The sequence below is a fragment of the Thermobia domestica genome, chromosome 15, assembly GCF_964235325.1.
Source record: "Thermobia domestica chromosome 15, izTheDome1.hap1.1, whole genome shotgun sequence".
In the NCBI taxonomy this organism is placed as follows: domain Eukaryota; kingdom Metazoa; phylum Arthropoda; class Insecta; order Zygentoma; family Lepismatidae; genus Thermobia; species Thermobia domestica.
The window spans coordinates 119972459-119984639 of NC_137468.1; the positions used below are offsets into that span (position 1 = coordinate 119972459).

A 12181-nucleotide genomic window follows, 5' to 3' on the forward strand; every position below is an offset into this window, starting at 1 on the left:
CATTGTGAAACTTTATAAAATTCTCCAAGTTAGAATTAACATTTACTGGAAAACATTCGTTACGCACCAGTGAGCAGTGAGCACAGGGGAAATAATTACGAAACTGTTTGCAAACAAAATTAGGGACGCTAATGCAAGTGCGACAACGATTTTTTTTTTTTTTTTTTTGTATCGTCATGAGTTTTACACATATGTTACAATTTGATTCTTTCCCACATAAAAAATAAAAATAAATAACCATACTAATAAAAATGACGGCACTTCGAGGGAGATTCGAACCCACTACCTTCGGCATACAGACTCGTTGCTTTAACTCACTGAGCTATTTGTTTTCTTACGTGAACTGAGCCTGTTCCGGTAAATGAGATTTTTCATTACGGTCGCGCTACCAATTCGTCTTTTCCATAGATAATTTCCACTTTTTGCTCTATCTTTACGGTAATACTTAGCATATATTCATATATTTGGAGTTTGCAGATAATGCACGTAATAAGACTATTAGAAATATTCGTTAAAAGTTTCGTTTGTAGATCTAATCCACGTTTCTCTCAATGGCATAGATGTCGCTGCTTCGTTTTGAACTGCAGAATTTCCTCGCGTTCTTGAAAATTTCCCACTTTAGCAGAGTTGGTAATTCTCGAGATTTCTTTCGATTTAATGTTTTTTGCTTCTAATTTATTTATTTTAAGCTAATATCTAATACAAAAAAATTAAAAACGGGTTTGTTATTAACCTGTCCTGTTGGGTAAACCTTTCGAAATTTAGAACATATAAAGAAAACGGAGATATTTTCAAAAAACTTCAAAATAAAGAGACGCGTCATTTATTTTGCTCATAGTAGTACCTGTGAAAGAACTATTTTTAGATTCTCGATCAAATCCCAGTTTTAGAGCCACTATGAGTATAAACTGTTTCCTGAACATTCTCCGAATGATTCATCTTGATGACAAACGTACAAGGGCTGTGAGAAGTAAGATTGATCGCCATGCACCTATTAGTTATGTATGGAATATATTTGTACAGAACTGTACAAGGGTTATGGTGCCGAGTTTATTTCTTACCGTCGATGAACAGTTAGTACTTTACAAAGGTAGGTGCGGTTTTATTCATTATATGCCGCAAAAACCAAAGAAATATGGGATAACAGTATTTTGGATTTGTGACTCGAAATCTGGTTATGCGTACAAGGGCATAGTGTATACTGGTAAGGAACCTGGGGGGCCTACATACACTAATCTGTCCGCAAGTATTGTCATGGAATTAAGTGCTATTTTGAATGGACATCCTGGTCGAAATATAACCACCGATAATTATTTTACAAGCTTACCTCTCGCTAAACAATTGTTGGATAAAAATATTACACTAGTTGGAACGATACGTAAACAAAGAAGGGAAGTTCCCCCCACTATGATTTCTGACAAGTCTCGTGTTAAACATTCATCTACATTTGTGTTTCTCCCTGAAGTGACAATGATGAGCTTTGTTCCAAAGAAGAATAAAAGTGTTCTTCTTCTTTCTTCAATGCACCACGACGCAATAAGAGAAAAGACAGAAAAGCAATAAGAGAAAACCTGAAATAATTACATTTTATAATGATACAAAAAGGTGGTGTTAACATACTGGACGAGCTAGTGAGAACGTACACAGCCAAAAGACAAACAAAACGTTGGCCATTGGCAGTATTTTCAATATGTTGGATGTAGCCGCTGTAAATGCTTACATATTATACACATCTACATGTCCAGATTTGAAACCGAATCTCACGGATCGTCGAAGGCTGTTTCTCAAGGAACTTGCAGAGGAAATGATGAAACCTCTTATGGAAAGGCGAGCTTGTATTCCGAATTTGAGAAGAACTGTAGCAGATGCTTTGGTAAAGTGTGGAATCAACATGTGTCAAAAACAACAACGAACAACTGTTGGAGAGCCAAAGAGAAAAAGATGTTCCGTTTGCCCATATTCTAAGGACAGAAAAACTTCAACATGTTGCTATCGTTGCCACAAGTATATTTGCTCATCACATACCATTTCCTTGTGCGAAGACTGTGTGTAACGTTGTATCAAAGAAAGTACAAGGAACATAGTACAAGTGTATTCAAAGAAAGAACAAATTTAGTACATATTTCTAGTTGAGATTTGGACAGCATTAGCCAGCACAATTCTTATAAAAAATATGTTTAAATTCAAAGCAATAAAACTCTGACTTTAGTAAAATATATAAACACATTGTTATTTTTCTCAGAAAGGTAAAGTAAACGTTGTTTGTATTATATTTCATGCAATATTTCCTCCATTAGCTTTGTACAATTTCATGTAATTATTTATAAGACATCTAGCTTCACATGCAAATCGAACCACTTTGTCCGATTGAAACAAACTTTAAATCCCTGATTGCGTGAGAGCTACCTTAAACCAACCTAACCATTGCGACTGATTAGTGGCATGCATAAACACTAATCAATCGCAAAAATACTGCACTGCACAGCACTACTACTACCAAAAAAAAAAAAAAAAAAACGTAAAAAAATAGATGCTTCCAGTCTGTTTCCTTGTTAAATATATGTGGGTCAAAATGACCCTGGAAGTGTAATAATGGTGATTTTTTCAGAAGTGTATCTACGGGTTAAAGCTTTAAGCTTACTTATCCAAAGGAGTATGATTATATATCATGAAACTTTCAATAATAAAACAAGCCTATCTACATATATATTATATATGTGGAATCAAATAATATTCTCGAGGCCAATGTAATCTCACATTTCAGGAGGGCAAAGAAAAGATCCATTAAAAAAAATAAAAGAAGGTAACTTTTCAAATGTCTTTAAACGATATAAAATTAAATCGCTTTGTAATTTCCAAGTTCTCGATTAATAAGTTGTAGACTTATAATGGGTAAAGTGTTTTTTTTTTTTTTTTTTTTGTTTTTTTTTAACTAAGTTTCCCTTTTCCTAACACGGAAAAAGTAAAAAAAAAAATCACAGATGGACCATAGGTATATGTTACACTACGTGGATAATCATCGTTTATTATAGCCGTCTTTAATATCAGGTAACGAATGAGAAGAAATACTGACCAATACGTCGTTTCTCCGATAACGTCACTTCACTATAGCTTTCCCATGCAATTATGTCTGGTAGTTCATAATTCCTCATTTCTCATTCCTTGCTGGTTTGAGATTTAAAACTTTTTTTTTTTTTTTTTTTGTGTGTGTATATAACAGGCTTGCACACATATATTATTTAATTTATAAGTATTATAAATGTTGTAACGGGGAAGCGTTAAATTAAATATGTACAAATGCAAAATAACTATTGAGTAAGAACTATAGTTTCATGAAGACCAAATTTGGTAATAATATTAATAATAATATACTACAATAGTATACAGAAGGCTTGCTGCAGATATAAACTCGTTAGAATGTATTATTATTATTATTATTATTATTATTATTATTATTATTATTATTGAAGATATTGAAAATTCAAAGCCATATCTGAAGTCCGAGAAGAGTTCAGCCAAAAACCACATATGACCAATGAGCAGAAAAGATGAGGGATACGGGATGTGAAGTATGCAAAGTTTATAAAGGGGGCGCCAGATTAAGAAGATTGGTAACACTGATTTAGACGTAAACAAGAAATATAATTCTGAATCATAAAGGATGAAAGAACTTATTAACTTTGTCCACATTTGCTGAATTTGGGAATTTACAACAAATTTTCTAAAAAATGTATGAGAACACAATATTATATTTTTTAACTATCTAAAAATTGAGCAAAAATACTTCAATATAAAAACAAATATGAAAGTTGTATCTTTCTCTCGATGTGAAAGAAAGAAACAACAAGCTTCAATATCCATATTTTCCATAAGCTAACATCAAGTAGAACAACAGCACAAAAATGTTTACTTCCGAATACACTAAAGTAGCTGCGTGAAGAAACTTACGTGAAATCTTGTACAACTTTTGCTTTAATTATTTTTGATAGTTTCTGCAGCATCTGCTTCTCATTTGATTTCAAATCACACCCAAGCAAAACCAGACGTAATGGAGTGGCTTGGCTCATCGACCACTTAATATCTGTTGGATTTGATTTCACGGTTACTTTTGTATTCAAAACTTCCAGCATTTCCTCCGTCTTCGCCATATCCCTTAAAATCAGATTAAGAATAATGTACTATTAAATATATTATATATATTACAGTGTACTAAAATAAACTAAATAGGCTGTAGATTTTAAATTCTTAAAGTATAGTTTTGGGTGCCGAAAACAGACATTGAGATGATAAAAATATTCAAAGGAAATGCAAACTTTAGATTTCAAAGAAATAAAAAAAAAATTCGTATGTAGCTTAAATATATGGCTTAACGTAATTCCTCACTTTAAAATAAACAAACTATATTATATCTCTATAGCGTGTCATTTAGTCCTCACATTACCATTATACGTTTATAAATAAACGATAAGCAAACCTGGATTTTTTGTTTTCCGAATTTGGAAAAGTAAATTAAATCGACAATATCCGAATTTGAAAAAGTTCCCGATTGTACTTTAAAATTGAAATCAAATCGTAGTAAAGAACGATTGCTTCAGTTGTTGAGATTTTCCTTCGCTAGAGACACTGTCTAACACGTTAATTTCTAGCGGGATGAAAATGTCAGTCAAAAATTTGATTGAAAGAACGACTAAAAGAAGAGATATTTTACTTTCAATTGAACTCGTGTACCATAAATATTGTTGGCCAATGTATAACAACAAATAATACAATATAAGCACACTTTGGTATCTATAGACGTATTTCATATTTAAAGATCAAGAGTCCGATGAAATTTGTCCGGCTATCCACTGAGTATTGACCAAACACATACGAAAATGTGGAACTTTATTCTTGGCTGTTTACGTAAGATCATAAGAACTTCCGAAATTAACCTCCTTGCAAATTAAAATACATTAGAATGAAGACACGAAGCTCGAATACGATTAACTGATCCAAAACCCTTTCATTATATGCTACCTTCAGTGCAGGACAGGAAACTCCGATAAACTTTAAACCAGGCAAGCATAAAAAAGAAAGAAAAAAATCTGAGTAATGCGTGTATCGCAAATGAATTTCTCACTGGATCATTGATCTAACTGCATTTTTTTGGATGACTCATCTATACGATATTCTACTGCACATGCGAAAGCAAAAGATGAGCACACTTACATAACATAAGTTTGTTACACATCGTTAGTGGAAAACACAGATAAGTTTCTAAGTTTAAAGCTGCCAAATAAAAAACAAGTACTCAACCAAATATGAAATCTTAAAATTTCATTTCAAGGTTTCTAAAATTCAATTCTTAAGACATCGAACTTCCCTGACTGTTAGCAGAATTTCGTGACTATTCCCAGTCTTCTCAAATTCCTTGACTTTACTTGGTTTATCAGGAATGTAACCATTCTGGTAATACCAGAACTCTTTAAAATTTAGATATAAAATTTAACTCTGCAAGAAATCTATGTAATATAATTTAAGAAAGACCAAAATCCTGTTTCTCCTATCATTACGTGTTAAATTTCCAGTGCAAAGCTATGGTCCATAATTACGAATTTTTTTTCAATTATCTTATTCCCAACAGCAAATTAACATCAAAGGTTGTGGCCTATACATTACCAACCATGTTTGATCGATCACCTTGCTCTTAACAGCCGATAACACCCAAGATTTAAAACAGGTACTCCTTCAACCTGTCACACGTTTAAGAATTTCCCATCACTCAGTATCAATATTTTACATACCTTAAAACACCAATAATGTTGATTCTTGGATCGACCTTTTAGTTTTCCCTTACGCAGTGCTTTGCATTCCACCGCGTTCTGAGAAAGTAAGTAATCTCACCACTTGGATGAAGCTAAGAGTCAGAAACTGGAGGGAACATCAGCGTGAAGTATTAACAAAGCAGCATCGAGGGACCAACGAACCTCGCAAACCACAAAAATCCGGTTCAATCAATACCAAAAGCATCGAACAAAAATTAGCAGATGGTGATATACGTGGCGCTATCAGACTACTGATATCCGATGACACTGTGGCTACGCCAGATACGTCAGTACTACATGCTCTCAGAGAAAAACATCCAGCCCACGTTCACTCATTCATCAATCCCGAACCACCTGAGGACTCGATTACAGTAACTAAAGTCTCTTCCATCGAATTATTAAAGGCTATAAAATCGTTCCCCTCTGGTTCGGCAGGCGGAACGGATAATCTCCGTCCCTCAATCTTAAAAGATCTACTTATAAATCAAGACTTTGACTCAAGGGAACGGTTAACCACATCCATTTGTGAATTTATGCACTTAATTATATCTGGGAAAGTGCCGACCATTTTACGACCAATTTTTTTGGTGCTTCACTTATAGCACTGAAGAAGAAAAGCGGTGGAATTCGCCCAATAGCTGTTGGCAATGTTTGGAGACGCTTATCAGCAAAAATTATCTGCTTCCGGATACGAGATTCATTAATTAATATACTATCACCACACCAACTAGGGGTCTGTATACCATTCGGAGCAGAATCAGCCGTACATGCTGCCAGAATGTACTACTCATCTTCCCATACTGAAGTGAAAGCATTTTTGAAAATTGACTTCCGCAACGCTTTCAATGAACTCAACCGCGACTCAATGTTACAATCTGTTAAAACTAACTTTCCAACTTACTATCCATACATCTACCAATGCTACTCCGAACCAAGCAATCTTTTTATAAGGGATAACATAATTCACTCACAACGTGGAGTACAGCAAGGCGACCCACTTGTACCAGCACTGTTCGCCCTAACAATCCATCACATTATTAAGGATATTAACAGAGATTTAAATATCTGGTACTTAGATGACGGTACCATAGCTGGAAATATCGACGTAGTACTACGCGCTTTTAATAAAATTCGTCTAGAAGCTTCATCTATTGGATTGTTTCTTAACTCTGCCAAATGTGAAGTGAGTTTTCTGAGCGCCAGAGCTGATGAAGTCCATGACCTTTATGGAAAGTTTAACGAAGTAGCACCTGGTATCAAACTCTTATCACCTACCAATGCGGAACTTTTAGGGGCTGCCATCTCTACCGAATCAAGGAGCAAAATTTTATTGGAGAAGATATCAAAATTAGAATTCTTCTTTTCTCAATTATCAAAACTTTCTGCACACTCCGCTTATTATTTACTACGAGCTTCACTCTCACTTCCAAGATTACTGTATTTCCTCCGTTGCTCCCCTTCTTGGCAGGATGATAAATTACTTGACAAATTCGACCACACTCTTAGAACAGGACTGGAATCCATTCTAAACTGTTCTTTGAAAGACAGTTCATGGTTACAAGCTTCCTTACCAGTTGAGAATGGAGGCCTTGGGATTCGTCGAGCCATGGATATCGCCATACCTTCTTTCCTCGCATCATTCTATGGCTCACGAGAACTAACTGGATCTCTTCTTCAACAAGAGGTTGACTTAGACTCGATTCGAGATGTACAAGAATGCACCGATAAATGGACTAGTCTGGTTGGAATGGATCCCCCACCTATCGACAAAAGACATGTTCAGTCTGTTTGGGATGAACCTATAGCCAAGCTTCGTTTATCTTCACTCCTATCATCAACTAATAACCCAGATGACAAAGCCAGGCTGTTAGCTGTCTCTTCCTCCAAAAACGGAGCATGGCTTCAAGCCCTACCTTCTCACACACTCGGCCTACACCTTTCTAATGAAAGCTTTCGTATTGCTACAGCTCTGCGCTTAGGTGCTAATATTTGTGAGCCTCACTTTTGTCCTGCTTGCAACGCATATGTTGATAATAAAGGATTACATGGCCTTTCATGCAAAAAAAGTGCGGGAAGACAATCTCGACATCATATTGTAAACGACATTATTTGTAGAGCCCTCGTTTCAGCGGGAGTTCCTTCAATAAAAGAACCAAATGGTTGTTGCCGCTCTGATGGTAAAAGGCCTGATGGCATGACCTTGGTACCATGGAAAAATGGAAAAGCACTAGTCTGGGATTTCACATGTTCCGATACGTTTGCTCCTTCCAACTTACCCTATTCTTCAATTCAGGCAGGTCTCGTCGCCACTCACAGAGAATCAGACAAAAGACTAAAATACTCAAACCTATTGGACAAATATTGGTTTGTAACAGTAGCAATAGAAACCAGTGGGTCTTGGGGTCACGAAGGATCTAATTTTATTAATGAAGTTGGTCATCGAATAGCAATCAAAACTGGTGACCCCCGAGCGACTGCATTCCTTTTCCAACGTATCAGCATCGCCATCCAGCGCGGGAATGTGTCATCGATCTTAGGCACAATACCTCCTGGTAAAGAACTGGACGAGATTTTTCTTCTATAACACACAATAAGACGGAAGGAGACATATCCGAGGAGGCTGACAACCACTTTGACTATGTTCATGAAGAATGTTTTGAATCCAGTTTGGATAAATATACATTGTTGGAAGTCATGGCTAATACCGGTAAATTTGGGAGTGGTAGCAACATTATCTACAGATTTTACTTTGTTACTCAAAATCGTTAAAGACCCGAATGATATTGTTTATTTGTCCGGTGTTTATTTTGGAACAAATATGATAAAATAACAAAAACACCTTTTATAATTTTATGAACTAGTGTACATAAATTAGAATTAAAAAAAATTCATATCAAGTAAAAATCCTTAAAACAAGAAATTCGCGTTTACAAGTATCCGTGCTTTTATTTTATATATTTTATTTCCCGCCATCTTAATCCTATGAGCCAATCAGAGCAATTTCCTTGTACACCGGCTCGTCCTACTAACATGCAAGTAGGATCGCAATACAGGTCAAAAGAAAATAGTCGAGTGCTCTATATTGGTGTGCTTTTACTTATATCCAGAATTAAATTCCTTCGATTTTAGTTATTGTTAAGAACAATTGTCTAAGACCGTTAACACGCTTCTGCTGTCTTATCATTAGCTCTCTTCTGCTACAATTACGTAGTCTGAGGCAAAGATGAAAATTCACAGAAAGTTTTCTGCTTCAAATCAGCAGTAAGCATATTCACCTTTCATCTCGATCTCTGAGTTTGATACTGATGAAAAGTTTTGCTACATAATCCAACAGAATTAAGACGTGAGAATACAACTGAAGCAAACAATCAAACATTTAAGCACTTTTAAGTATTTTCTAATACATGCATATTTTCCGCTAAGTACTATGTAGCGTAAGATTTAAAAACTTTTACAGACGATACCTTGGCGTGAGTCCTTTAACATTTCTTGCACTAGCGTCGGCTCCATATGATACTAACAATTTAGCAATTGCTACTCTGTTATTTTCCACAGCATCATGAAGCGGAGTTTCATTTCCATCTCCAGGGATATCGACTGCTGCTCCATTCTTTAAAAGTACCTCAGCAATTTCAACAAATCCATGGTTTGCAGCTTCATGCTGTAAATTACAATAGAATAGAAGTTAATATTGATTTTAATTTGCTTTTACATGTTGTACTTGTTGCACCTGTACTACACTGCTTACTCAAAAGACCTTGCGCATTTAGTCCGTCGACCGCCTACATAGCTGTTCTGATTATCACCAAATTTTCTTTCGTTTATAAACGTGGAAGTTCAGTGAACTAAACTGCTTTTCTATAAAGTCTCTGTATAAGCTATCATATGATAGTGTTGTTTTTTTTCTATAGTTCTGCCATCTGGTGACGAAAGTTAACAGTTAGAAGAAAAGGAAGAAGAAAACGTTCCTTAAACATAGTGTATGTATGTATGTGTGTTAAAAGCAGGGTTGATATGTTTAAAACATGTTTTAAACGAGGGCTGTTGTTTTATTCAGTTTGTTTTAAACGTTTTTTTTTTTTTTTTTGTTTTTTTTTTCGATGGTGGTTGGACATGTTTAAAACAACTAAAATATCAGATTCAAGAAGCTAATTTAATTTTCTAACAAACAACCCATTCTCCGCAGGACTTGTACATGAAGTAAATTACAAGCAGAGTTATATTCTTATTATAACAGCAATTACTGAACGAAACTCTGTACATCAATCTGCGTATAACTAAACCAACAGAAATTCAAGTGAAGTATTTGAACATTTCTTAATTTTCCAAGAATAACCAAGAATATTCTAAGATCCAAATTCACAAATTCAAAACTTGAGTATTTTTTGGTCACTATCATTTCCATAATAATGAACAGTTCTCACATCATAAGCTAGAAGAAATACTCTGACAAATACAACTCACAGAAAAGAGCAGTGACTAGCCTACAAGGAGCAAATGACATCTTTTAAGTAAACAGTTTTCAAGATACATCTCAATCTGCAACATGGAGAGCTAATAATGATTAGTGTCTACGGCATATAAACACAATTAACCTTTAGACGCCCGCCAAGGATTTTAAGAAAATGGTAGACTCCCACGTTCGGAGCTCTGGTGACCCTCCTAATTATCACAGAGTCATGATTTATACACAGTTGGAAAGCTTATAGACCACAGATTCCAACAAGGTAACATTCGTGAAATTCCCGCCGTATTTGTAGAAACGAACAGACATAAAAATCATTAAAAAAATATGAAGACATTGAATTTGCGGGGCCCCGGCAACTTTTGCAGTCACCTGCGCTGACAAAATGATGCTAATGTGTAGGCCACATACTTGTGACAATAATATAAGAAATAGTAACCATTGCTTCCATTGCGTAATGAATTCGTTTTATGTAGGAAGTATTAAAAAATGCACAGAAAAACATTCATTGAATTAGACATTTTCTTCCCTCCCCTACGATAGTACCACGTACCTATGCAAATCATTTTTGCTGCACACATCATGTATACGAACAAGAATTATGCTTCTAGACCACTTCAGTAAAATATATCTTGCCTTCTGGAACCGTTCTGAAACTAAATGTAAATTAGCCAAATTTGACCCCCTCTTCCTCTATAAACACAAGTACATATACAGGTTACTATCATGTAGGGGACTACTTCATTGCTTCACATACTAATTTTTGTGGATGTGCCACAAAGGGGGAGGAATGGCCTCCAAAATCTGATGAAAAAATTGATGAACAATTTAAAACACGAACTTCATCCTCCCTCTCTCGGCCGTACATAAATACCCCTACATACATAAAATGTAGGATGGGCACGAGCGAGTTCGAGCGGGTTTTCATTGAGACTCGACTCGAAACCGACAATATTGAGCTCGACTCGAGAACTCGGCTCGAAAAATTACCTCCAACTCGACTCGAGTTTCGAATCGAGTCGAGCCAAATTGAGCCAAATGCTGTGTATAGTTTTAAGTACTTTCTTCAAGTATCCTTCATAGACAATATAATTATTATCAATGATACTATTATTACAACTTCTTTTTCTTCTTCTTAATAATAATACTAATACTACTACTATTATTATTATTATTACTATTGAGCTGAGCGAAGCGAAGCTCTTATACTCGGGTTAGCCGTTTGGTTGTCCGCGAACTCCTCCTAGACCGTTTGGCCGATCTCAATCAAACTTAGCACGCTGATAGAGTATGTCGTGCTGAGTGACAACATAGGTCGAAATCAAAAATCCGATGTACCATCGAGGAATAATCACCGAAAAACGCTTCCTCCTAGACCGTTTGGCCGATCTCAACCAAACTTAGCACGCTGATAGAGTATGTCGTGCTGAGTGACAACATAGGTCGAAATCAAAAATCCGATGTACCATCGAGGAATAATCACCGAAAAACGCTTCCTCGAGTATAAGCCAAAAATAACAAAATTTGTAAACATGTCTTAAATAGTGAAATACATTCCTATTTTACCAGTAAAAACATATACAAAACCATCTGAAAGTCAATTAAAGTCTACGGATGTCAAGAACGTCGCTCAATAATTTGCCAACAATTAACCAAAATTTGCCAACAATTTCTTTGGTGAAAAAGTATTCACTATATCATCACATGGACGCACCGACATTCCAAAGATTCAACAAAAAAAGAAGCTAATAAAACAAAGAGTTCTCGAGACTAAAACTATTCCTGAAACGCCAGTGACTGAATTTGCACCATTTCAATTGCCGCAAACGATCAAAGACAAATGTTTGAAAAAGTCAGAATAAACTGATTACGTACTTTAAGCTCGCTCAGCTCATTTCATTGCAATCGGGTA

General features: G+C 35.5%; 1 protein-coding gene across 4 annotated transcripts in view; it reads right to left on the reverse strand.

The window, feature by feature from the left end:
• LOC145671218 (BRCA1-associated RING domain protein 1-like) overlaps positions 1-12181 on the reverse strand; it is a 230904-nt gene that overhangs the window by 62616 nt on the left and 156107 nt on the right. For all 4 annotated transcript variants that reach the window (XM_081740096.1, XM_081740098.1, XM_081740099.1 and 1 more), the window contains exons 6-7: positions 9269-9465; positions 3949-4152 (exon numbers count right to left, since the gene is read on the reverse strand). In XM_081740096.1, the coding sequence (XP_081596222.1) occupies positions 3949-4152; positions 9269-9465 (401 nt within the window). The remainder of the gene's footprint in view (positions 1-3948; positions 4153-9268; positions 9466-12181) is intronic.